Here is a 27220-nt window from a genome sequence, read left to right as displayed (position 1 = left end):
TTTGACATGTTTGGAAGCATGTGCAAAAAAGAAATGCATCACCGGCGCAAATTTCTATTTTATTTTTTATAGAACATAAAAAAAGTAACTGTGTTTTTGTAAGAAAAAAAATAAGTAACTGTGTTTGAGAGTGATTTTCAAATTTTAGTAGATTCTATTCATTCTCATTTAATAGGTGATTAGTTTAGCTGTATTATTTCTAATATTATTATTAGCTTATCTCAACATTCCAAATTTGAAGTAAATTTTGTTAAGTGGTAAACAAATATCCTTTTAAGGGCGGCTATTTCATAAACTAATCACCTATTTTTGAGACCTTAACTTTTTGTGTTGAACTTTTTTTTTTGTTTAATGATAAGTTAATTTTGTTTTGGTAAAAAATATACATATAGTAGTAAAATTGTGTTCTTAATGTTTTCGCGAGCTTAATTTAGTTGGTATAAATACTACATTATATCCTTGTAAGGTGACATTTTAGCTACCAAACAACTTAACCAAAAAAAATAAATTATGTTACCTGTTCATCGAAAGTAATTAAACTCATATAACGTTGCGAACCAATGTTCAATTATTGATATATATGCATTTATATTTAGTGTCTAACACATCTCAAATGTTATTTTGTATAATTTTTTTTATTAGTCTTTACAGTCTTGTGCGATTCAAATGAGCGACAAACTCTACCCAAAACAAACTCTACAAAAATTTTAACATAATTCACACTTCAAATCGAAGATCTATATTTAACTAGAAGAAACACGCTTTGTAAGATCCAAACAAGTGACATACCAAGTTGACAAACGTTTTAATGTTGCTCCAAATCTAAGATTTCGATTAAACTCAAAGAGATACTAGTATATGTTATACTCCTTCCGATCCTTAATATAAAAGAAGTTTTACTTTTTAGATTCATTACGAATATAATGTATGTGATCCATAACATAGACTAGATACATTAAATTCTCTATGAATCTAAAAAAAAAGTAAAAAAAATAAAATCGAAGTACTCCCTCCGTCCCAAAAAGAATGACCCAGTTGACCGAAACACGCATGCCAATGCATAACTTTGGCGACTAATATCTTTAATTGTATAATAGTAAAAATTATAAAAAATTGATATTTTGAAAATACTCATCGAGACGAATCTAACAACATCTTATATGTTAATATTTATTTTTATTTATTAGTAGAAAAATATGGTCAAAACAATATATATGAATAGTGCATATATTCAAAATGGGTCATTCTTTTTGGGACGGAGGGAGTATCATCATCTGAAGGGGGTCTTTGAATACACCTCAAATCCTTGGTATGATTACATTTACACACCTAACATGTCCCTATGAAAATTTTAGGAAACCAAAATAAAATCATGTGCAAAATGCAAAATAGATCGAACAGTTGACGGATAAAATTACAGGCTGTTAGAGTAAGAAATATGACCGCACCGTCACCATAACCATCATGTGTTAAAAGAATTTTCACTCAAACAAAAGCAACACCAATAGCGTGTTTTTGTATAGCGTCATTTCTAAAAAATACTCCCACTTTTTTCCTTTTCAATAAGACTCTACTACGCACACCGAATTTCTTCAATTCTATTTACAACTGTTAATGCCAAATTGAATACACAGAGAAAGAGTTTTCAACTTCTCTCGAAACACTCACACGCTCACTTTCAGATCTATCAACAGATCCATTTTCTCGATGTTTCCCGGGAAAATGGAACAGTTCATTGATAACTTACCGCCGATGGATCTGATGCGATCGGAGAAGATGACGTTTGTTCAACTAATTATTCCGGCTGAATCTGCTCACCGTGCAATTTCATATTTAGGTGAACTCGGTCTTCTTCAATTCCGAGACGTAAGTTTTATTCCAGATCCAAATTCACTTTTCAATGCTTTTATCTGATTCTCAGCTTAATTTCGATTCTCTTCGTGTTTTGAGGTGTTGTTCAAGTTCGTTATGCAGTTTTCGCGGTTCATGTATTGATAATTGTATAAGTTGCGTTAGACTGTTATTTATTTATTTATTTTTGGATTGAATGTTAGTTGAATTGAGTGCTTGAGTTAAGAAATGATGAAAATGTAGTACTGCATGATTCAATGCTGAATGTTAATTTGTTAGGATTTTAGTGATAAGTTAGTGTGATTGATTTGGATGTTGGATCTTTCTTGCTGAACAACTGATCCAAAGTTTGAGCATAGTTTTGTGAAAAATTTGTTGAATCTAGTTATAGTTCTAGACTTGTGAGGTGTGGATTTTGGTGCACGATTGCATTATGAGTCGTGGAGCAGTATTGAGTTGTTACTTTCATTTTCTAGTTGAAGGTGGTTAATAATATTTTCTCAATTGTTCACAGTTTGGGTTCCAACTTGCGGCAAACTCTAGATCACTGCACTCTGTTGAGATTTGTTTGATTGGTTTACTTTTGAAGTTAGACTGTATGGATGTGTAATTGTGTATTCAAATGCTGTTGATAATGGTCATTTCCACTTGTAACTTTGCACATTATGGTTGTGCTGACTATGTTCATCAGGCATGTGGTATCATGTTAGAGGACTATTTTGTGATTAGGATTGTTATTTATTTTTATTCTATCATTAGCTTCTGTTTTAGAATTTTAGAATGTTATAAGAGGACATACTCAGCAGTTGCTAAAAAACTGGCGGAGATCCATCTACATGTAAGAATTGCTATACCACTTGGGAGTGGTAGTTTTTGATCCCAGGATCCAGTCTGACCTTATCTGGATGTTTGATTTACAATCAAAGATACGTTAATTTTCTGATTATTGTCTATTTTGTCACACAATTGCGCTTGAAGGGACTTTAACACGTTAATGTTTTTTGACTTTCAACGTTGTATCTTTGTAATAATACACAATGCTGTCCAACTGTACCTATTTGTGGAAGGTAATTTGGGTGGCAGTTTTGCTGGTGCATTATGAAATATTCAAATTTTGTTCAGATTATTTTGAGTATTTTCTTTCCCTCCATATGCAGGAGAAGTACTTTTTGGCCTTCTAAATTTTATTTCATTGTTGCAACTTGCAATTCTTATAAGCAGTGTTTTCTTGTGCAGTTAAATGCTGACAAAAGCCCTTTCCAGAGAACGTTTGTTAATCAGGTACTCTTTTTCATGCACTAATGAGAAATCCTGTAACATTCTGAATTCCTAACTGTAGTGTTTGGATGGGGGGAATTTGGGAAGAAATAAATAGGGAGAACAGGGATTGGAGAGAAATACTCAATCTCTCTTGTCTGGATACTGTATGGAAAAAGGTAGAAATAAGTTTTTTATGTGTAGGTCCCACCAAAAAGATCTCTACTCCACTGGAAAGACCAAAAGACTTGTGTACGGAGCGGAGGAAGAGTGTGTATTTTCCACATATTATCCTTCATTAATCAATTACCATAATATTTTAGTCAATTGCCATATTTGTGTCGATAATAAAATGTTTCTAATCAATTAGTAATGTCAACTTACCGAACTCGTGTAAGGGTAAAAACATGTCTATGTTTATTCTTTTTATTCCTTCCTACTTACTCTTCTATTCATCCTAATTCCTAACAACTGGAGGGAAACTTTCCCATTTCTTTCTTTCTTATTTCTACCAACCAAACAATACATGTTTTTCACTTAACTTCTCTTCATTTTCTCTTCTCTCCAATTTCTTCCTCTTTATATCTTTCCTCCCTATATCTTTGGCTAGCCATACAATGCATAAATCTTGACACCTTTTTGACAAGGAACCTCATTTGTATAACCTGTGAATAGTCTACATTTGGGATTTTAGACCTCTCTATACGGCCAGTGGTCATGACACTGTTTCCTTCTATGCTAGCATTTACAACTTCATTTACTTTTGTAAAGAAACTTAAAATGGAATGATGTAAGTTGGAATTAGATTGTAGTTATCCTACTCCTAAAAATTGATTTCAAAATGCCGAAGAAGAAGGTTCAACCTTTGGGCAAGCGTTTTATTTTCTCTTAGAGTTAACCAGTTTGGTCTGACGGTCTTAAATATAAGTAAAAAAAGATTTATGTTTGGCAGTCTAATATATTAGTAAATATTAACTAATTACACCATTTTTAATGATATCATTTGTATAATACCCATCAATTAATTTGCATTTTATTTTCAGAAACAGCAAATGGAATAAATTCCTATGAAGGGAAGTTTGCAGGATGCAATTACTTTTTAGATTATATTAATAAAATTGAAGAGATTAACTAATATTCTTAGTTAGCGACTTAGAGAGTTTGAACTTTTTTTCATATTCAAGACCAGAGGGAGTATATTTTCTAGAATTTGTCTCCATTGAGTTTGTTGTCTTTTTTAGTTTATTTTTAGACTGAATACACTGTTATGGTTTATTCTCAGAAGTCATGATTGTGATAATGGTTTTTTTTCTTTTTATTTCTTGTTACTGATATGATATTAACTGCATTTCGATTTGGGCAGGTAAAGCGATGTGCGGAAATGTCAAGAAAGCTACGATTTTTCAAGGATCAAGTCAATAAAGCGGGTCTAATGTCGTCTTCTCGCACTCTATTGCAACCGGACATTGACTTGGAGGATTTAGAGGTCACTTTCTATTTTTTTTCCTTCTCCGGCATATATGATTGTTGCCTAAGGGTTAATATTCAAGTTACATGTTGTCTTGCTGTTATCAACTATGTGATGCCATAACTGAAGTTGGCAGTCATTACTTGGCAATTTTAGTTTGTTCGAGCATTTTCAGTTTTGGATCTGACTATACATCTTCTGTTGGGTTTGTCTTATAACAGGTACATCTTGCTGAGCATGAACATGAGCTAATTGAAATGAACTCCAATAGTGACAAACTTCGGCAATCATATAATGAACTTTTGGAATTCAAGATTGTACTACAAAAGGTATTTTTTTTAACGGAAATCTATATGTTCCCTTTGAATTTGGTAGTTGGTATTTATTTTTTCTGTTTTAATTTCACTTAACAATTAATGGTCTTTTCAATGATAATTTGGCATTAGTTATTGAATGTTTTATTTTTAAATTTTTTTAAATCACTAAACTACGGTTATGGTATTTTTCTGAACTCTGAATGCAATCCTGTTATTTTATTTATTTTATTTAATGAATAAAAATTTTCCTCTATGCTTTCCGCTTCTCACGTGGTATAATATTGTTGGTAAATTTCAGGCATCTGGTTTTCTTATTTCGAGTCATGGCCGTGCTGTTTCAGGTGAGATAGAACTACAAGATAATGGATACTCAAATGATGACTATGGCGATACAGCATCTTTGCTTGAACAGGTTCCTTGTAACATCCCATCCTTGATATTTTGTTTTTTTAGTGTCAGAAGTGAGAATACTGTTATTAGTGTTTTAAATTTATTTTATCCATTAAGTGGACTATACTAAATTGTTTATTTTACAGGAAATGAGACCCCAACCATCAAATACATCTGGTTTAAGATTTATCAGTGGGATAATTTGTAAATCCAAGGCTCTTAGATTTGAAAGGATGTTATTTCGTGCTACAAGAGGCAATATGTTTTTCAATCAGGCCCCAGCTGGAGAGCAAATCATGGATCCTGTTTCAACTGAGATGGTTTTCTTCTTTCTTACAACTTATGAAGATTGATAATTTGGTTCTTTTTCCGTCATGTCAATCTGTATTTATCATTTTGCCCTATTGCATTCACAGCTGGTGTATATTCCCATGCTGTACCCTGTCTACACAGTGATTCAGACTCCTGTAATTTTCTTTTCAGATCGAGAAAACAGTATTCGTTGTGTTTTTCTCCGGGGAACAGGCAAGAACGAAGATTCTGAAAATTTGTGAGGCATTTGGTGCAAATTGTTATCCTGTTCCTGAAGATATAAGTAAGCATGGGCAAATAACTAGGGAGGTAAGTGAGCTCAGCTTTGGAAAATGTTACTTTTCAACCTCTTCTATTGTATTATTATCACAACATAGGGGCAAAGTGTGCTCTAGATACAGTTTTGATATTTGTAGCTAAAGTTTGAGCGAGAGAATATTTATATAGTCTTTTGACCTAAATACTGGGGAACTTTACATACACTTACCAAGATATTCAGGTTTTGCAATCCAATAGGTTTTGTTTAGATGCTCTTTAGTTTATTAGCATGCATTGTCATAATTTTTGTGTGGTCTTTCATAGAAATACTACCATTCATAATTATAAGTAGTATGCATGGGGAAAATTAGTTTTTCACTGAATTGAAATCAACTATACCCGATGCCTTTTCTTTTATATGCCTTTGATGCTGATTTATATAGTTTATCTTTGGTAATTACACATTTGCAAAGTTCTGTGTGGTTTATGGTTGAAAACTTCATATCTGGGTACAGGTTACGTCACGTCTTACTGACTTAGAGGCAACTTTGGATGCTGGGATTAGGCACCGGAACAAGGCGCTAACTTCTATTGCAGACCATCTAGCAAAGTGGATGGACCTGGTAAGAGTTTGCTTCTGTACGCTTTATTGTCTGACATAATTATGTTCTTTATATTTTAAATGCAAATTAATCCTAATATCTGATAGATGTTTGCAATAAATGAGTATCTATCCTGAACCAATAGATTTTATCCTTGTTGCCTTGTCCTAGGTAAGAAGAGAGAAGGCCGTGTATGATACATTGAATATGTTAAATTTTGATGTCACAAAAAAATGTCTTGTTGCAGAGGGATGGTGCCCTATGATTGCAAAAGCACAGGTATTTTTTATGTCCTAAATTTTTGAGGAACTGAACATCATTGGTATATATTTTCTAAAAAAATAACTTACAATCAATAATTTTCCAGATGCAGGAGGTACTGCATCGCGCAACTTTTGATAGCAATTCTCAAGTTGGCATAATCTTCCATCAAATGGATGCAGTGGAAGCCCCACCTACATATTTTAAGACCAACACTTTCACAAATCCGTATCAGGAAATTGTTGATGCATATGGGTGAGCTTAATTTTATTGACTGTGTTTAGTAGCAGCAACATGAATATTTTAATGTAATGAAGTTAGTTTTTGTTTGGTGTTATAAAGTGCATTTGTTTCTTGAATTTAGAACATTGGACGGAAATATGCAATTCCTCTGCTAAAAGGTGGATAGATGTCTGAGTAGTGCATTAGATTTGAATAAATTGAATTTATGTTGTCACTTGCAACTTGCACACACAACTTTCTGATAAGTGTATATTCTACATCTATAACGTGCAGACCTTGAAGAAATATTTTTGAATGAGTGAAGGAGGATAAGAAACTTTGTATACTGGGGATGAAGAGGAAAAATTTTCAAATTTTAAAAGTGATCAGTACTTCACAAGTTTAAACCTTTGCAAACAGAAAAAGTGGGAGAGTTGTCTCTTTCCCACTCCTTTTCTATTTCTAAACTTGTTTGTTGATCTGGATGTATCAAGAGGTTGTAAAACTTCATTAGAAGTTAAACCATATGATATTACTAAAATATGACATGTTTAAGATTTGTCTTTCTGGATTGAGTTGAGGGATGTGTTGTTACATATACAAATTGTCTAGCTTACTAGCTATTATGTTCCAAGTTTATATTGCATGATCTAATTGGCCCTTTTTCTTGGCAGTGTTGCAAGATACCAAGAAGCAAATCCTGCAGTTTACACAACTGTTATATTCCCCTTCCTATTTGCTATGATGTTTGGGGACTGGGGTCATGGAATTTGCCTGTTGCTGGGAGCATTGGTTCTTATAGCACGTGAAAACAAGCTCAGTACACAGGTAAAAAAATCATCCCGTGTTATAAATAAGGAAACAATGGAAGTATCTGCCAAAATATGTACGGGTCATGTGACATATGTCATGCTCCATCCTTGAATAATAAAAACATTATTCGAGATCTGTCAACCTTGAACATTTTTCCTTTTTTTTTTTTGAACGGCAAATATATTATTAACCAGGTCTATGCACAAGACGAACAAAGACCGGTAAAAAGTACTCCCTCCAGTCCTATATATAAGGAAAATTTTGCTTCTTAGGTTCATTGTGAAATAGATGTATATAGACTATAATATAGTCTAAATACATTCATATTACAATGAACCTAAAAAGTCAAACTTTTCTTATATATAGGACCGGAGGGAGTAACTACATAACATGGCGCCGTATATATGCGGAACGCCAAAAATAAACACCAAAACAAACATCACCTAATAGAGGTCCACCTCCTAATCCCATATTCAGAAAGGCACCCCTCAGATTTCAGGCCACCAGAAGACACAACCCCAGCCCCAAAAGTTGCCACTAGATCGACACTAACTCCCGATCTCGAATCAAATGTGATCGGCCCATCAGAATCCAAAAAACAGCTCCCTCAGGCTAAAAGCTAATGGGACAATGGTAGAATGATAACATTTTTCCTTTTACTTATAGCTTTAAGTAGGGTCACCATGGAAAGAGGTGGCATTTTTAATTTTTCTTTTTTTTTGCAAGATTTATGTTTTTTGATGCCTAAATATCTTCAAAATTGAAATGTTTTAGTGAAATATATCTATTATAGTACGTTGAAGTGGTTCAGAGACTTAAAGTATCCTTTACTTTTGTTCTGCTGTTGGCATTGCAATTAAAACCTAACAGTTCTATTTGGTTTCTTCCAGAAACTTGGAAGCTTCATGGAGATGCTATTTGGTGGGCGCTATGTGATTCTTTTGATGTCACTGTTTTCAATCTATTGTGGGTTAATCTACAATGAGTTCTTTTCTGTTCCTTTTCACATATTTGGTCCATCAGCTTTTCGATGCCGTGATACTTCATGCAGGTATGTTCTATTTGTCTCTTGGAGCCTCTAACTTTGGTGCCAATAAATTTTTGTTTTCTTTTGTTGTCTAGATGTATGAGTATGATGCCTTTCTTGATGTAGTATGTTTCCCGTTTGCATTTCAATTTTATATAGTTTCCCTGTACAATTATTCAATGTTTTTCACATATTGGTCTCATTTTTTCTTCTTTTTAAAAGGTTATATCTGACTGCTCATCTGCCCCCTATAGTGTGAACATGGCCTCTGTATCTCCATTTGCAGCTTTGCATCTCAACCAACAGTGGGGTTTGGGTAACATCAATTAATTTGCTAAAATGCCATCTAGGCTATAAATCTTCTGGTTGAAGCAAGTGGGGGTTTTGGGTAGAGATCATAGGTTTATGTTGTTAGATTCCTTAATGACCAATGAAGCTAGTTTCCAAAATACAAATGTTAATTCAAATAATTGTGCTTCTCTTAGGCTGAGCGCTATGAACCACCATAATGAGACGGATTTATAATTGGAAACCATCAATTGAACTTGGTGATAGTTCTGGGAGAGAATTCCCAGTATGTATGTGTTACTGAATTGTATTTTCCTTAGTCCCTCGCCTAGGACTAATGATTCACATTTCACTCACATTTATTTGACTTCATATTTATGTCATTGGGAATTATTTTGCCATAATCTCTCACGATTGCACTATTTGTTTTGCTTTATGCATTTATATTTTTTTTTTCTTTGAATTGTTCCTTTGTTCTGATTTTGGCTGTTATATTGGCCAATAATGCAGCCAAGTTCCTTTTGTTTCTAAAGTAGCAAGCTTTTAACTTCGATGCATTTTGACTTTTCATAATTCTGCACCTTTTATCAGGGATGCATATACTACTGGCTTAGTCAAATACCGTGATCCATACCCATTTGGTGTGGATCCTAGCTGGCGTGGAAGTCGTTCAGAGTTGGCCTTTCTGAACTCTATGAAGATGAAAATGTCCATTCTGTTTGGTGTGGCACATATGAATTTGGGAATTATATTAAGTTATTTCAATGCTCGTTTCTTTGGAAGCTCACTGGATATAAGGTGTGTGTCTGTTCTGCCTGGCCTTTGCAATTATTTGTGTTATCCTTTCAATAGAATGTTTTAACTTACTCTAATGTCGCTCTCAGGTACCAATTTGTGCCACAGATGATTTTCCTTAACAGTCTGTTTGGATATCTTTCCCTTCTCATCATTGTTAAGTGGTGTTCTGGCTCTCAAGCAGACCTTTATCACGTGATGATATATATGTTTTTAAGCCCTACAGACGAACTTGGTGAGAATCAGTTGTTCTGGGGCCAAAGACCACTTCAAGTACGAGTCTCGTTCTTTTCTTCACTTTTGCTTAAAAATTTGCTGTTCTGTTTACTGGCTTTTCATCTGTCTTAATTAATGCTCTTGATATGCAGATTGTGTTATTGCTTTTGGCTTTAATTGCAGTTCCATGGATGCTCTTTCCAAAACCTTTTATACTAAAGAAGCTTCATACGGAGGTGCCACTTTTACTTGCATTTTGTATAATTTTTTGCTAGGAAGTTTATAATTTCATTTGGCCATACCTCTATTTTACATTTACATATATGTGTACATGTGCTTGTGGTTTGAGTTTCCACTTTTTGACTGAATTTCTGCAAGAGTTGATGTATGTCAATTCTCCGCGAGAACCACTGCAAGATCAATTTTCTTTCAAATGAAATATGTTTAAGTGCTAAGCTACTTATAACTCTGGTTGGAAAATGCAACCAGATTTTCTGGCTGTAGTTGCTTCAATATACTTCTGTTGCATCTTGTAATTAAAAAGCGATACAAATGAGTCTGCCAAAATTATTAATTTTTTATCCTCTGACATTTTGCAGAGATTTCAAGGGCGTAGTTATGGTATTTTGAATTCTTCTGAACTGGATCTTGAGGTGGAGCCAGATTCTGCCAGGGAACATCATCATGAAGAATTCAATTTTAGCGAGGTCTTTGTTCACCAAATGATCCACTCCATCGAGTTTATTTTAGGTTCAGTTTCAAATACGGCATCATATCTTCGACTTTGGGCATTAAGGTTTGCTCAGCCACGATCCTCCTCCATGTTCATGAATCTCTAGTTTATAGATTCTGCTTGTTGGTTAATTTTTCTTAACATTTGCAGTTTGGCTCACTCGGAACTTTCTACTGTTTTCTATGAGAAAGTGTTGCTTCTTGCTTGGGGGTGAGTTTGATTTATAACCACTTTTATACTTCAAACCTTTCAATCTTTCTGTTGATAGACGAAAGAGCAATTCATATTTGAACTTGGATGTAATGGGATTCCATTCAAGATTTATGTGGATAATAATCATGCGATACACGAAATCAAACAGTGCTAAAGAATTATTTTTATAATTTGGTAAGAAAAGGCTAGATTGGATTGGTGAATGATAATTTCCTGGATCTAGTTAATTACAAGAAGGGGCCTGATAAATCCCAAACATCCACTATTTTGGGATTATTTTGATTAATAAATGGGAGGGAACGTATTTTGTCGCTACCTCCCGCACTCGGCATCTTATACATTAGGAGTTATCTATCTCTGCATATATGTATTCATTTGTTGGAATTTATATATTTTTATCTTATTTTTTAATTATTAATGTCATTTCTGGTTGCAATTAAAACAGGTATGACAATCTCGTCATTCGGTTAGTGGGGCTAACTGTTTTTGCCTTTGCAACTGCCTTTATACTACTTATGATGGAGAGTCTCAGTGCTTTTCTTCATGCCCTGCGGCTTCACTGGGTAGAATTTCAAAATAAATTCTACCATGGTGATGGCTACAAGTTCAAGCCTTTTTCATTTGCTTCTTTAACAGAGGATGATGATTGATCCATCGTAACTAACTTGCGTTTTTGGCAAATAATATGAAGAGGATATTTTGCACAAGTGAATGGAGGCACAAGATGAGAATTTGTAGAAACCTAATTTAATGGTTACAGTTGTTAGGTTTGCCTCATGATATGCTCCTTGATATGGATGGACCTAGCAACAAAAAGAAAAAAATCATGCATATTTTCTTGTGGCTTAGACAGTATAACAAATTACACTGCCAATGTTCATGGAAGACATCTACATCTGTAACAGAATATCTAGTTTGTAGTTTTTTTTCAAAATTTAGAATAGGAAACAGGAAGAGATAAGGAATGGAATTTTCTGACTAATTTTTTGTAATTAGGAGCTGGGATTCATGATAGATTGTAGCTATTGGATTTTTGGGGTGTTACATACATACATGATGTAGTACAGGTTTTGTTGAGAAACAACCAATTTCTCTGAAATTTTCTTGTATTGATAAATAATAAGTTAGAGCCCCATTGTTTTTGTACGGATTTATTGTCAGAGTAAAATATAGAAATCTGAAGTTGAATAATGACATGTTCTCTGGAATTTGTCACTTCTATAATGATATAGTATATGTTTGTGTAAACTTATTGACTAAGTATTGTTTTGTTTTTGGATAAAATGAGAGCAAGTATTGTTAAACTTATGTTTGTAACTTCTGAAAAATATATCCCACTATCCCATGTCAAGCTAATCATTTATGTTTAAAAACATCAACAATGCAAAGTCCCTTATGCCGAATGATCGAATTGGTGTCATATTCTCTTGCTCTGAACTGAAGCCGCTGAGTTTGCATGAGTTGTGGATACTTGTGGTATGCTAGATATTAATTCCATTGGAGAGAGATTTACTAGGCATCATAAGAGGCAATGAGAAAGCTTGCCAGGTGCATTGCAAACATGAGTTTGAGGTTGGTGTATCCAAAACCTATTGTGGATGCTCTGTGCAGGTTGCATTCATATCACAACCTTTGTAGTATGAATGGTAAACCTTTGGGAGGACCTGTTTAGGTTAGAAGCAACAATTTCTCATGACTCTTGCCTAAAACTATGGAGGATTTTGAAAGTTTCAATCGAGTTGTCCTATTACAACTCCTAATCAGTTAATCTAAGTCAAAGAGAAAGGGGAAAGGGCAACCTATCTTACTAATAATAAGAAAGGGGGTGAGATAGGCGACAAGTAGCTTGCTTCCAAGCCAGACGCGAGGAATCAAGAGATCTTTAACCTTTGGAAATGGATTTCAGTTACTTCAAGGAATTGGTCATTGCAATTTCATATGGATGATACCTTTAGTTTATCAAAAAGAAAAAGTGTGCTATAAAGGGTGGATTCTTTTTTTATTGTGAAGCTAATAATATGAATTTAACCAAATCAAGAGGAATTGCTATGGTATCAGAAATTCGGAGAAAATTCGGTTAAGCTTGGTGATAAGAAGACTGCAATTTTTTCATAATTATAAGTTTTTTTTTTGACGTAAATTATAAGATGTGTTGACAAGTTGCAATTAGTTGTTATACATACAGATCCCAATTTTAAGAGGGGTGCAATTAGTAACTCCCTTGGATTTACGTTGACCTTTGGCTGATCAAAGTGAGTAGGGGTGGTGCAGATAGCAAACAATATCCTCTGTATACATAACCCAACCCACTCGCATCTCCATATCTAACGACGTCGTATGCACAAAACAAAAACCCCAAAGTAGCGTAGAATCTTTCACTCTTCATTCAAAGTAGCGTTAGAATCTTTCACTCTTCATTTCTAACTTCAAACCCCGCTCGTTTATTCCAGAAAAATTCAAGTCTCTGAAAATTCATCGAAAATGAAGAATTTCCATAAACATTACTTTTCAAATATTATCATAAACAGAGAATTAGGCTTCTCAAATCCAAACTCTTTTACTCATCACTTTTATGCTTCCCAGGTTTTCCCAATTCTTTTTCAAAAAAATTCAAAAAGAATGTCTATGATAATGTTATTATTAGCTCTAGTTTGTGTTAGATATAGCTAAGATACATATTAATTATAATTAGTTTAATATTTGTTTCGCCGTTCAGAAAGGGTTAGCAGCGCAACTTGATGTGGAGTTGCGCGGTCTGTCTTTCATTTATGTGTAATTATTTTGAATATATATTTGATTTTAGGTTAGTAATATTGGTTAAGGAAGTTAGAAGTTGGTTGTGATTAGTTAGAAGTTTGTTATATTAGTTACATTAGGATCACTATATAAGGTGAATCCTACACTCATTGTATCAACTTGGTTCAATCAAATTCAAAAATCAAATTTTTTTTCTTTCCTTTGTGTGATTTCATTGTAATTTATAAATTTAATTTCAGCTATTGAAACAGTTGTTATGAATATGTAGAACTGATTAGGTTTATTTGTTTATACTTGCAGGTTCTTGCGAAGAAGTTGAATTTATATGCGAAACTTGAGGGCCATGAAGGATGTGTGAATGCAGTGGAATTTAACTCAACTGGTGATGTTATTGTCTCAGGTTCTGATGACAAACAAGTTATGTTTTGGAATTGGGAATCCAAAACTAAACTATTTGATTACCATTCTGGCCATGAAGACAATATTTTTCAGACTAAAATCATGCCGTTCACCGATGATAGTCGAATAGTAACTTCTGCTGGTGATGGTCAGGTGAATCATCTGTTCATGTTAGCATCAATTGTTTTGTTATCCCTTTAAGCTTAAAATTACATTTTCATTACTTTCTTTTTGTATCAACGATTAAAAATAAAATTTAATTGGTATGCATGGTTAGTGTAAAGATCTTTTACACTATCAGTCAATTATAGTTACTGGATCATTAAAAACGGTTGTGATTGCTTGATAGTATACAAAGTTTTACGGTGTGTCGATATTAAACTCGATATCTTTAGTTTTCATTATGATTTATCGCTTGGAAGAATAGTCTGTTATGAAGCTTCGCTTTGTATCTAATGAGCTGAATGCAGCTCCATTTTCTTTCAAAGTAGTCAAAAATGCTCCAAGTTACAAAATGCTGTCAAATAATGTGTGTAGAGTCAAGGTTTTAAAAAATGGTTTGTTACTGTGAAAACGGCTGCGAAAAATCGGTATCGGTAGTGTCAAAACTCAAAATTGTTTATGAATTATGTCTTTCTGTTGATTAATTTTATCGCCCATCATATCATCCATACAATGTAAGCAATTGACATGCTGGTTTCTGAATGATCATATTTAAGGTATAAAGATTACTAATATTTTAAGGTGTTTGCTTAAGCATTGGAAACTAATATTTCCTTTGCAGGTAAGGCTTGGCCTTGTCCAGGAGGATGGTAGAGTTAACACTTCAATGCTGGGGAAGCACCATGGTTCTGTATACAAGCTTGCTGTGGAGCCAGGAAGCCCCCACATATTTTATAGCTGTGGTGTAGATGGATATATTCAACATGTTAGTCAAGTATTACACCATGTTGCATGTTGAAGCTCCCCTTTATACTACCCTCCCAACAGTTATAAGTTTTGTTTGTTGTGCAGTTTGATTTGCGAAGTAGTTCTGCTACGAAACTTTTCTGTTGTTTCTCGTCCATAGGGAACAAAAAACAGCCTTCAAGAAAAGTAGGGTTGAACTCCATTGTGATTGACTCTAGAATTCCATATTACTTTGCAGTAGGCGGATTGGATGAATATGCACGGGTTTATGACATAAGAAAATGCCAGTGGGCTGCTTCAAGAGATTCAGACCAACCTGTTAACACATTTTGCCCTAATCACCTAATTGGGTCAAATAATAATGTTCATATTACGGGATTGGCCTACTCAAAGTCAAGTGAACTCCTTGTCTCATATAGCGATGAGCTCATCTATTTGTTTGACAAGAATCCCCCTTCATCTGCTGCATCTGAAGATCTGAAAAATCTTAAAGAGACACAAGTTTACTCGGGCCATAGAAATGCAAAGACAGTTAAAGGAGTGAATTTTTTCGGGCCTAATGATGAATATGTGTTGAGTGGTTCAGATTGTGGCCATATATTCATCTGGAAGAAGAAAGATGCTAAGTTGGTGAGATTAATGGTAGGTGATCAACATGTTGTAAACCAACTTGAGACACATCCTCACATACCCTTTCTAGCTACTTGTGGCATAGAAAAAAATGTGAAAATATGGGCTCCTCTAGGGAGTGACACTCCTGCACTTCCTTCAAACGTTAAAGAGGTACCGTCTGTTGTCTCGATGCTTTTGAGCTTTTGTTTTGATCCATATGTTTAGTACTCAATATGCTATTTATATTTGTAAAATCTTGGTTTACTTTATTTTTTCCAACTTTCTGATTGTTACTTCACGTGAACAGATAATTGAGGCAAACAGACAGGGAAGAGAAGATCGAACACGGGTCACCCTTAGTCCCGATGTTATAATGCATGTTCTTCGCCTGCAGAGGCGGCAAACATTGGCGTACACTGAAAGAAGACACGATAGGGCGGATATTGTGAGTGACGATGAAGATGAAGAGGTGTATCTTTTAGGATTGGTAGATGGTGATATCTCTTCTGAAGAGGATTCTTCTGGAAATTCCAGGGATTGCAACATTAGCTAAAGCTTAAAAAATAAGTTTTGTTGCTGTTGGATGACTAATTCCTTAGAATATGCCGTTAACCTCGCTGTTTTTCACTGAGGGGTACCACATGCATTCATCTTTAAACCATGTGCTAACAAACATCACTAGGGAATAGATTGGTATGCAATATAAAGGCTAGATTGTTCCCGATGAAGTTTGAAGTTCTGATCAATTGTAGGCAAATTCAGATACTATGCTTACAGGTGTATATTTGGTATTTGGTATGTACAAATAATCTCTCTCACTCTAAATGTGATTAGTGATTTTTGTTTGTCTATCAATGATCTACTTACTGTAGGAGTAACTCTTGTATAGTTACTTCATTCATTACTCTGTATATTATTGTCAATCTAAGCTTGAAAGTTGCATATTATATTGATGATCATGCACACTAAATTTATGAAAAAATCGAAATTTTTAATTTAGTTATGTGATCTTATAGTTGACATTTATATTTTAAAAGTATATTATCCAAGAGCTTCAATGTTGAATATTTTAGAGAAGATCAATAAAAGTCTCGTAAGTGAAGTTCAGTTGGTAGCTACTAGAGACATTATTAGAAGGGTTGGGGTTCGAACTCCATATTCTCCACCTCTCCACACTTAAAGTTTGCGAGTCTAGCCACTAGGCTATTGGACCCAAAAAAAGAAAAAGAGAAGATTAATAGAAACATGTTTCTAGATAAGACAAAATTGTTGAACCTGTGAAATATTTTACTTGTAAAAAGCTATTGTCACATGAAATTATTCTTATATATGAGTAACTACTCCAGAAATATGACCGATACTAGTGATACTATTGGTGCAGATGCAATGTATGTCATGAATAATATTTTTCATAGAATGTAGGAGAGAAGAACTAATTATCATTATTACTTATTCCAACCATAACAGTGTCAGTGATAACATTTATCATATCATCACATTCCTCTTAAACATTATCATACTTGTAAAAAGCAGAACACAATAAGTAATACACAAAGTTGATACCCCCAAACAAGACTAACATCCAGTACACATTATCTACCTTCCCATGATTTATATCATCAGGTAGCCAATGCGTACTCCGACGAACTTGATCGATTAAAGCAGTGCTCAGGTAAAAAGCAATTCCTATAAGCATTGAGATCATTGCAGTTGATGTGCTCCTAAGTGATTGTGGAAATTGTTGGTAGTAGAATGTAACTTGTCCAGGAAAATGAAATGCTTCTCCAATACCAACCAACACTAACTGTGGAAACAACCATAACACAGACATGTCCACATGCCTATGTGCTAATTTGAGTCTCTTTGATTCAACAAGGGCAGAAACAACCATGCTAAGAACATTAAACACATGTCCTACTCCTATTCGTTGGAGCGGCATAGGCGATTTTCCAGTAACCTTATGCCAACCTGGCAATAACACCCTGTCAACAATGGTGAGGAAAATGGATGTTGATATTAAGACTATAACAAGAACAGAACCAGGTGGGATTTTGAAATGAGATCCTAAAGAACGATCCATGACTAAAGCTTGAAGTACTGTCAAGCTACTTTGGATTGCTATTGGAGTTGCTAGGAAGATACTTGAAGTCCATAGTGGTAAGATTCCAATTATTTTTTTTAAATCTTCCACTTGTTGAATTGTGCATAGCCTCCATGATGATTTCTTGATTGAACCATCCGATTGTAAGTCTGCATCAGTTATCAAAGCTGCACGGTTGAAGAACCTGCATTTGCATATAGATCAGCATAAAGTCTCTAGAAATACGGTTAAAATAAGATACGTGAATAGTACATTTGGTCAAACTGGACCACTTATAACGAGACGGAGACGGAGGTGAGTAGATTGCATGTAATGTAAAGACTTGTTGTGGTTGGCAGTTATGGAGTTTTTGTGTCTCTCTTAATTTAAATTTATTCATATGAAAAAAAAAGTAAAGCATTGTTTGGATAAGTAGCTTAATTAAACATTTATTTATAAGTTATTGTTATAGTAAAAGATAAAATAAAGTCAAGTTTATTTTTATATAAACTCTAAGTTGTTATGCATGATGTTTTTGATCTTTTCATCACCTAAGATATCATTATCTATTCTCTCATGCTCAAATTCTGTATTAATGAATGACCTTCGCTTGATTTCAAATGCACATAATCGTGATATTTTTTAAGTTATCTTAAAGAACTTGTGCATATATCATAAACTATTTTTATAAACTCTTCTAAACAATTATACAAGTATTTTTGTTGGTAGAATAGATTTAAATATATTCTAATTGAGAAAAAAAGTTATGCACTTTTATATGACTTGTCCACTAGCCTAACTACTACAACTATTGACAATTGTGGCCATTCCACTAACATAGTATTTAACTATTACAACTATAGACAAAATTATGACCACTACTATTACATATTTATTCCCCACTACCACCACACATATCACACTGTGATATACTATTAGCATAATCTTGTAGCACAATGTATATGTCATGCTTGCTTGGGTCTAACACCAAAAAGTAGCACTCCACTACTATGTGACTAAAATATACTCCCTACATTGCTGATTCCTATTGAAACATGAAAGAAAATCATCATGACAATGGAGTCACATGGTAGAAAGACACATTGAATATAATATGCATGGACAAAGATTCAAATAATGGTACTCTCACCCAACCATTTATTTTAATTGAGAGAAAGAAATAAAAATTATTGTGCTAAGTACCTGAATCTTTTTCCGAGTGTAGCCGGAGGCAACATTTGAACCATAACATCATGACTAGTAGTAGTATTAGTGTAGTAATCTTCTACTCTAGACGAGAGATTACACTTCCACTTACGAATAGATGCAACAAAAACACGGCCCAAATCCAAAACCGCACTTCCTCGCAACTCATCCACCCGATAAAAACGATAGCCTAACAAAAAAACAACCGTGCCAACAAAAGTAGCCAAAGCACATATACCAAATCCCAAAGCCCAACCCAAATTATCTTCAAGATAAACAACTCCAGTTAATGCAACTCCAGAAGCAACATAGAATGTGAAAAAAAACCAGTTAAAGAATGTTCCTTGATGTTCTGGTTTGTCAAATTGATTTGCTCCTAATGATGCTGCTGTGAAACGTGAACCACCAAAACCAATTGATATTAGCACTATGCTTATGTATAGAACTGTATATTGGATTCCTGTTGGTGGTTTACATATGATGGATGAATCATTGCTACATGGATTAGGCTTTAAGGAATTGATTGTTGATGTCAAAAATAAAATTATTGTTCCCTGCATTTGCAAAGATGAAAATTTTAAAAGAGAGATTCTATTTTAGCAATAAACAATTTAATTTAAAGTGTTTATAGCAAAAATATTTGTTTTGGTTTTAAATGTCACGTATAAGCTATTTTTATTATAAAAGATAAATTTATTAACTGGAAAAGCAAGTGATTGTATCACAATATTGTTAACGAGGATCGAACATAAAACCTCATACATACTACATAAACCTCTTATCATTAAACGAAATCTAGTGGCTTTAATTTATTTTTATAAAAGATAAAATAAATCAAATAATATCTATATATGTTACAATATGTTTTTATAAGTTATTATCCTAATTAAAAAGCTTATGAAAATAAGCTAAAAATAAATTATAAAATATCATAAGTTGTTTTATAATCACACGTAAATATTCTCACAAATGTTTGACATCAATTTTATAGTTTTTATTTGAAAAATAAGTCAAAATTAGATTTAAATCCAATTAGTAATTTTCCAAACAAAATAAACATAAAAGAGTTGTTTTAGTAAAAAAAAATTATAATGAAGGTGGAGATCGATCTCAAAATCTTATACATATTATTTAAATTTTTCATCACTAAACTAAACTTAACTCTCCATGTCACTAAACATTTTCCCTAGACCCTAAACAATACTATTCTCCTATGCATGTGAGTGACTACTAACTCGGCAAGACTATAACTATTCTTACGGTCAAATGTTGAATTTATTTTCTTATATATATTCTTAGCATGTGTTTGGTTGGTAAAAAAATTAATTTTAAATGAATTGGTTTTAGTTAAAAGCAAGTGGATTGAATATAAAGTAATTTATATTTAAATAAATGTTTTTCTTACTAAATATTTAGATAAATGTTAACTATAATTATAAATTTTAGCTTTAAATTAAAAATATTTTTAGATGGAGGTTCAAACGAAACCTTAATATATATTCTCTTTTTATTTGTTATAATGTTATTTATATAGACTTGTGTATCATGTACCATTTAATCTACTATTTCATGTTAGATGTGACCTATTTGATAGTATTTTTCATATTTTTATAATGTGTCATTTTTTTGAGGTATTTTATAATGTGTCATTATCCACCCAAAAAAAAAAGATAATTCAACTTAACCAAAAAAAAAAAATCAAAATGACACGGTTAATCATTGACGACTTTAAGATTGATTTAGTATTAATTAATGATAATTTACTCATGATAGTATTAATTAATGATAATTTACTCATGATTGAACTGGAGTACTATAAAAAATTAAAAGATTATTGGAGTTAGGTGTTAAAGTTTTGTTCTTTAATTTGGCTTTAATCATAGGATTAATTAATGAAATCTTTACTAAACTTTCTTGTATCAAAATTAATGATTAAACCAACCATTAGTTGGTTCAGTGGTGATTAACACTAAACTTAGTAGAGAAAACTACGGTTCGATCTTCCGCAACTGCAATCGAAAGAAGGCTGAAACAACTTGAGGTCAAAATTGACTCCCGAATCAGATTAAACTAGCTTTAGTATGCGGAAGTCACACAGGATGCAAAATTAAACTAGTTTATTTTTCAATGTTACCCGTATTAATTTATTTGTTTATATTTTTCTTTGATCGGGACTCTAAAACTAGTTTATTTTGAGCTAGAAAGTATAAAATAAAAAATAAAAAATAAAAGTAGTTTGTAAAAAGAATTACAAAATGGATATGTAAGCGAACTATGAAAGAGTGGAGAAAGTGGTGCATGGTGCATAAGTTCCGATACGAATTTTACAAAATTCATCGTTCGATTGAAAGATTATATCATATAGATTATCCATATAATTTTTTTAGAGAAATTAAAAATCATTTGATATGTTATTGAGACTCATCAAAATTAACGGTATTCAATAAAAACTCATAAACCGTTAATCTTGACAGGTCTCAATAACATATCAAGTGATTTTCACTTTTTCTAAAAAAAATAATGGATGATCTATATCATATAATCTTTCAATCCAACGGTGAATTTTATAAAATTCGTATTCGTTATAATGTTATTGGGAATTTGTGCACCATGCACAAGTTCCTTCACTCTTTCATGTTAGAATTGCCTTCATTTAAAGTTGTGCAGTGCTGTACATTTTTTTGTTGGTTGAAACTTAAATGAATGTGTTTCATGTCTCATAAATTTGGCTAGACTCATAATCAACGTGATAAAATATGTTTAAAATTCCTCATTTACTCAATAAAGATTTCTTGTCCCTACACTATATAACTCAATTGGTAGCGGCAAGAACTTAAGATTTTTATTTCTTCACATTTAAAATGTATGAATTTAATCACTGCATTATTTAACAATTTTTTTTATTAATACTGAATACTTAGTTGAATGAGTTTGGAGATAATAAATAAAAGTATATTAGTGGAAAATGTATTTAATATTTCATGGATATATAAAACCTAATAACAAATAATATGCAACAATTAAGTATTTCAAAGGTGATAAAACAAAATGCTTGCAAATATGTAATATTGTTAGGAAATAACACAACTAAGAAGTAAAAATAAATAGGAGCACAAATATAACATGTAGTAGATGTAGTTTAATTACCAGCAAAGCAACACAAGAAGAAGCAAAGGCAACAGAGAAAGAACCAAAGAAAGAATCAGCAACAATTGCAGCAACTAGTGGAATTAAATTGGTGCTTCCTGAAACAACGTTTACAATCTGAGCAGCATTGATGCTTTTTATATTGAATTCTCTTATAAGATATACTATCAAATTTCCCACAATTCCTGCATTTGCCAGTGAAAATCCACCTACCATACCTATAATTAATCAACAACGTAAAAAAATTAATTATATAATATGATTATGCTTTTAACATACGTGTGTATACCACGTGGTTGGACTTAAGTGATTAATAAACTCAGGAAGAAGAAAAAAACAAATTATTTATCCCGTAAATGTAGTTCATATGATAAAAGGCTCTATGAAAAATTTATATGATGGGGCGAATTTAATATTAATATAAAGTGATTAATGAACTCAAATAAATGACAACCTAATTATTCGAGAATCTGGGTTAGACTTCATTTACCATTCGATTGGATTTCATATTACTGTAATTTTCTTCCCATAAGAATCGGAGGGTTAGTGGTGCAAAAAATATTTAGATGTGTAAAAGTGAGTGAATATGTTGATGAGTTAAAAGATGAGGAAAAAGAGAGAGACCAATGAAGAAGGGGAAACTTATCCAACCACCATGCTTTCTTCCACTACTCAAGCTTTGTTCTTCTTTTGAGGATGCTGATGATAGCTTACTATCCATTGTTTGCACTTCAACTATTGTGCTGTTTGGTGTTTCTTTTTATAGGAAGTATTGATCTACACTTTATAGTTAAAAATAGCCTTTGTTGAAAACGTGGAGAATAAATAATTCTTTTGTTGGAAAAGAATAAATAATTTGTTCTATACAAAAACTGCAAAAGAGACCAAACTCACCTAAGTGTGGTTGTATGGATGAGATTGTTTGGGAACAAATCAGTTTTTTTGGGGAATGGATAGTCTCCGGTGTGATATTCGATCTTTTGGAAATGGATACTCTCTGGGGTGTGATTTTTAGGGAGAATTTTGTTGGATCACGGGGCTTCCAAGGAATCATCCACATTGAGTTTAAGAACAATTGTAAGTTGGACACTACACTTTAACCCGGAACCTTAAGGTGTTAGGTTGGTTTATGGTTCCTCTCACTTATAAATTGTTCAACCTCCACCTTTTCTAGAACTCTTCGTTGAATCATCGGCTTTGATACCACTGTTGGGTTACGAAAGACAGTCGAAGATCATCCACATTGGACTTAAGAGCAATCTCACAAGTGAGTTGGACACTATACCTTAATCCAAAACCTTAAGGCGTCAAATTTACAGGTTATCTCACTTATAAAATATTCAATCCATTTTTGTGAGCAATGTAGGACTTATCACCTGACAATTGACACAAGATTAATGTCTAAATCTTGGTCTTTCATTTTTTTTAATACCATGATCATCTTGAAAAAAAAAACTTGTAGTTAGATTTAATTATACCCACTTTACAATGGATGATATCTCCTGGTCTTTAGATTTATAATTCAATCTTGTATATCTTGTATAAATAATGCAATAGTGGCATCCATGGTATATTTAATAATATAAGATATAATAATTTATTTCTTATGTCATAAATATATGAATATATGATAATAAAGGTAGATTTGAAGGAAAACAAAATGAAGGTAACAATAAGTCATTGAAAGTTATTCTTAACATTTATTATAATATTGAATTATTAGTATTATGACTAAGTTAAATAGTTTAGAGGAAAAGAGAAGAATAACTGACTTTTTCACAAATTTTAATTATAATGTGCTAGTTTAATCGTCTTCGTGAGCATGGTTGGTATGAATATCGTATTTTATATATCGATGTCGGAGTTCAAACTTCAAACATTCCACTTATCTATTTAAGTTTGAAATTCCTAACTACTAGAGTACCTGATAAAAAAAATGTTAGCTTAATCCACTAGTGGATTTGCATATGATTTACTAACTTGTACTCACTAATATTTTCGTTGGTCTAAATTAACAAGATACTTAGGTTATATTTAACAAATTTATAATAACTTGTTAATCTACGCCACTAAAAAATTAGTGGGTTGTAAAATTAGCAAACCACGTATATATGATTTTATGATCTCCTTCTTTTATGTTAGATTATTCTAAAATTAATCATGTAAGAATAATATTTTAATTTTTTTGGATCTATTCTTGTTATTTTATTGTTAACATATTTATTGTTAACATAAAAACCATTTTGTTATTTTTAATAAGATAATTTTGGAAAAAGTAAAAAACATTGATACAAATCTAACAAAAACATTAAGAATATATTTTGTTTTTTTAAGCAAACAGACTCTTGATGTGTCGGTGTAGTGAGTTAATAGTTGGCTGGTGGGTGGGGGGGTGTGGATTGGATTGGGGGAGTAGGGGACTCAATTTATTTGCTTCTGTGTGGGCCGTTGGGTTTGACATATGATTCCTTCTTACACCTCACCACTGTGTCAGTGGTTGTGTTTTGTTTCATTGTAGTAAGTGGAGGATACACTTCTCTGAAGAATAAAAAGGTAATCAGATTACTTGATAGAGTGATAAAGTGGGTGCCGGTCTGTTCCGATTCGACTCGCTTAAATTCGTCTAAAAGTAGAATAGATTAACTTAAGTATCCGAGCTCAAACATTTTTTTTTTATTATAGGATGAGCCGATTATATTGATTATGAGTCAACATCTTTAAATAACTACTCAAGCGCTATGAAATTTCAACACTTAGAACCTAATTCGTGGTCTAACAAATATTTCATGATGTTTTTTTTTAAGAAACAAATATTTCATGATGTATCTTTTTCTTTCTCTCCCTATCTTTCTCTTATCCTCAAAAATTCTGTTTTGGCCTTTGGATATAATTTTGATATATTTTTTTAAAAAAAAATCCATTTGTGTTTTATTTGTGACTTAATGAAAATGCATAAAAAAATTAATATTCCATTAAAACACAGTAAAAAAAACCTTAACGTGTCCTGTTAAAATAACAACTTCAAACAATACAAGTCAATAATGACATACACCAAAAATAACATAAAAACATAAGATCTAGATGAAAAAACATAAATAAAACGCAAACGAAAATTTACAAAAATTAAAATTTATAAAAGTCTGAATTCTAGAATCCAATTTTTTTTAATTCGAAACGTAGATTCCGAACTTTATTTCCAAGGGCAAAATCGAGACTTGGGTGGGGGGTTTCTATAAATACTTGAATGTTCAAGTCAGTATAACAATTGAGGTGATAGTTTTTTTTTTTTTGACAAAATTGAGGTGATAGTTTTAAAATGCAGCATACATATATTTTTATCATAATTAATTATTGTTAACGACGGCAGACACACACAATAACAAATATATAGCATTTGAAAAAAAAAAAAAAAACATCATGTAACAATTTTTTACACTACTTTAACAAAAAAAAATTGTCAACAAAATAAAGTATGTGTTTGGTTTTGCGGTGGACAGAATTGATTTTGACAGAATTGAGTTTGACATAATTGATTTTAATAGAATTGAGTTTGATAGAATTGATTTATGTTTGGATATATTCATACAAAAGTGAGTTGAACAAAGAATTTGAGTGTAAAAATCAATTCTAAAATGAGAAGCTACAATTTCTAGCTTCAAGTAGAATCCATTCTGGAGGCAGAATCAATTCTACTTTTGAGTAACCAAACAAGTCAGAATCCATTCTACATGTCCAGAATCAATTCTGGCTACTCCAGAATTGAAACCAAACATACACAAAAACAACTATTTTGTGTGTGTGTGTAGAATATCGTGATTGCAATTAAAGCAATGGTGAAGCATCACGTCAAATTTCAATAGTAATAATGGTTAGTAGTTAAGTTCAGGTCTTTTTCATTTATTTGCATCAATCCTTTTGATGCTTTGCTTCCTGTACGAGGTGCTTGATATGACAAGAAAAAAATGTTACTCATTTTTCCTATGGTTATGGTGGATTAACATGTCTCCCTCATTGTTCTATATGATATGAAGGCATCTACACATTACAACAATATTACCTTTTGGATGCGTTTGATCTGCTAAAAAATAAGGGACTGAACAGGACAATTCCTGCTGTACTGTGTTTGATTTTAAAACTGTTCCTGGTACTGGACAAACTGGGGGCCAAGGGACAGGACAAAACTTGAAATTCTTGTCCCCCACAGAACCACGAGACAACTTTTTGTCCTCAGCACAAGTTGTCTAAAATACCAAAATAACCTTTTGTCTACCAAACATCGTACAACACAAAGTTTGTTCAATACCTTAAACATTTGTCTTGTGATGTTCTGTCTTATACTGTCATGTACTGTTCTGTCCAGTATTTATATTTTGCAGATCAAACGGACCATTTAGATTCCATTTTTGATCATCAATATCAATATATATGATAGATACAGAAAAATTACTGGTTCTTACAATTTTTATTTTTTTTTAAAAAAAAAAATCATCAAGATTTTTTTTTACGAAAATTGTCTCGTAAAATTTCAATCCAGTACACCCGGCCCTTAGAAATAAAGATCCCTATAAAATATGAAAATTTTCTCAAATAATTGTAGTCACAATTTGATTAATTAATGTCCTGATCCCTAAGCCTCATTGTGGTGCCAAATCTCAAAGTCATTATCCTTCAAATGATCATAGTAACTTACAACAACAGAGTAAAACAAAATTAATATCTCTTTTTGGAATATAAAACAAAATTTATACTCTAAGCAATAAAAAAAAAAGTATTTCTTCACCCATACAATTAATTTTTTATACTTTAAATTTAAAGACTAACCTTTGTTGCACCAGATCCCCCAGTGACCTCAACAGCAACAACTCAACCAACTGATACCATAAGTCCATAACAATACAACCAAGTAACCAATAAAACACTTTAGAATATAAAATTTATTCAGATGCGAATAATGGAATTTTTTGCCCACAAATCTTAATTTAATTGACAAAAATATTGAAATTACTAGATCGAACGTCATAACAGGATTTCAAACTCCAACCCTTCCACTTTGTGTGAGTTTTCATCCTTACAATTTCGTCTATCTA

General features: G+C 32.5%; 3 protein-coding genes across 3 annotated transcripts; 2 read left to right on the top strand and 1 right to left on the bottom strand.

Annotated features, from left to right (window-relative positions):
- Positions 1-1361: 1361 nt before the first annotated feature.
- On the top strand, positions 1362-12217 carry LOC123893982 (V-type proton ATPase subunit a1). The gene is made up of 18 exons (XM_045943838.1): positions 1362-1866; positions 3088-3132; positions 4472-4594; positions 4798-4905; positions 5192-5305; positions 5430-5603; positions 5767-5904; positions 6369-6476; positions 6627-6734; positions 6823-6971; positions 7613-7766; positions 8642-8802; positions 9658-9864; positions 9951-10134; positions 10230-10313; positions 10677-10873; positions 10961-11020; positions 11469-12217. Exons 1-18 carry the CDS (start codon positions 1708-1710, stop codon positions 11671-11673), a joined length of 2478 nt encoding a protein of 825 aa, XP_045799794.1. The 5' UTR covers positions 1362-1707; the 3' UTR covers positions 11674-12217.
- A 1064-nt stretch (positions 12218-13281) lies between these two features.
- Positions 13282-16601, top strand: LOC123893981 (DDB1- and CUL4-associated factor 8). The gene is made up of 5 exons (XM_045943836.1): positions 13282-13606; positions 14081-14332; positions 14964-15107; positions 15194-15871; positions 16008-16601. Exons 1-5 carry the CDS (start codon positions 13505-13507, stop codon positions 16251-16253), a joined length of 1422 nt encoding a protein of 473 aa, XP_045799792.1. The 5' UTR covers positions 13282-13504; the 3' UTR covers positions 16254-16601.
- Positions 16602-16969: 368 nt separating this feature from the next.
- Positions 16970-23050, bottom strand: LOC123893980 (protein NRT1/ PTR FAMILY 2.6-like). The gene is made up of 4 exons (XM_045943835.1): positions 22758-23050; positions 22134-22351; positions 18984-19540; positions 16970-17985 (listed from the first exon to the last, which is right to left on the bottom strand). The coding sequence occupies exons 1-4, from the start codon at positions 22852-22854 to the stop codon at positions 17205-17207; spliced, it is 1653 nt and encodes a 550-aa protein (XP_045799791.1). The 5' UTR covers positions 22855-23050; the 3' UTR covers positions 16970-17204.
- Positions 23051-27220: the final 4170 nt, after the last annotated feature.

The sequence above is a fragment of the Trifolium pratense genome, linkage group LG7 (genome assembly GCF_020283565.1).
Source record: "Trifolium pratense cultivar HEN17-A07 linkage group LG7, ARS_RC_1.1, whole genome shotgun sequence".
In the NCBI taxonomy this organism is placed as follows: domain Eukaryota; kingdom Viridiplantae; phylum Streptophyta; class Magnoliopsida; order Fabales; family Fabaceae; genus Trifolium; species Trifolium pratense.
This window is presented reverse-complemented; position numbering and strand designations above follow the sequence as displayed.

What these genes read in the sequence shown, in the direction of transcription:
- LOC123893982 (XM_045943838.1), top strand. Translation starts at nt 1,708, where the DNA reads ATGTTTCCCGGGAAAATGGAACAGTTCATTGATAACTTACCGCCGATG. An exon ending in GTCTTCTTCAATTCCGAGAC is followed by an intron (nt 1,867 to 3,087) that starts GTAAGTTTTATT and finishes TTTCTTGTGCAG; the next exon opens with TTAAATGCTGACAAAAGCCC. An exon ending in GGAAGCTCACTGGATATAAG is followed by an intron (nt 9,865 to 9,950) that starts GTGTGTGTCTGT and finishes TGTCGCTCTCAG; the next exon opens with GTACCAATTTGTGCCACAGA.
- LOC123893981 (XM_045943836.1), top strand. Translation starts at nt 13,505, where the DNA reads ATGAAGAATTTCCATAAACATTACTTTTCAAATATTATCATAAACAGA. An exon ending in TAGATGGATATATTCAACAT is followed by an intron (nt 15,108 to 15,193) that starts GTTAGTCAAGTA and finishes TTTGTTGTGCAG; the next exon opens with TTTGATTTGCGAAGTAGTTC. An exon ending in TTCCTTCAAACGTTAAAGAG is followed by an intron (nt 15,872 to 16,007) that starts GTACCGTCTGTT and finishes TCACGTGAACAG; the next exon opens with ATAATTGAGGCAAACAGACA.
- LOC123893980 (XM_045943835.1), bottom strand. Translation starts at nt 22,854, where the DNA reads ATGGATAGTAAGCTATCATCAGCATCCTCAAAAGAAGAACAAAGCTTG. An exon ending in AAGTTTCCCCTTCTTCATTG is followed by an intron (nt 22,352 to 22,757) that starts GTCTCTCTCTTT and finishes GATTAATTATAG; the next exon opens with GTATGGTAGGTGGATTTTCA. An exon ending in CTTCTTGTGTTGCTTTGCTG is followed by an intron (nt 19,541 to 22,133) that starts GTAATTAAACTA and finishes TTGCAAATGCAG; the next exon opens with GGAACAATAATTTTATTTTT.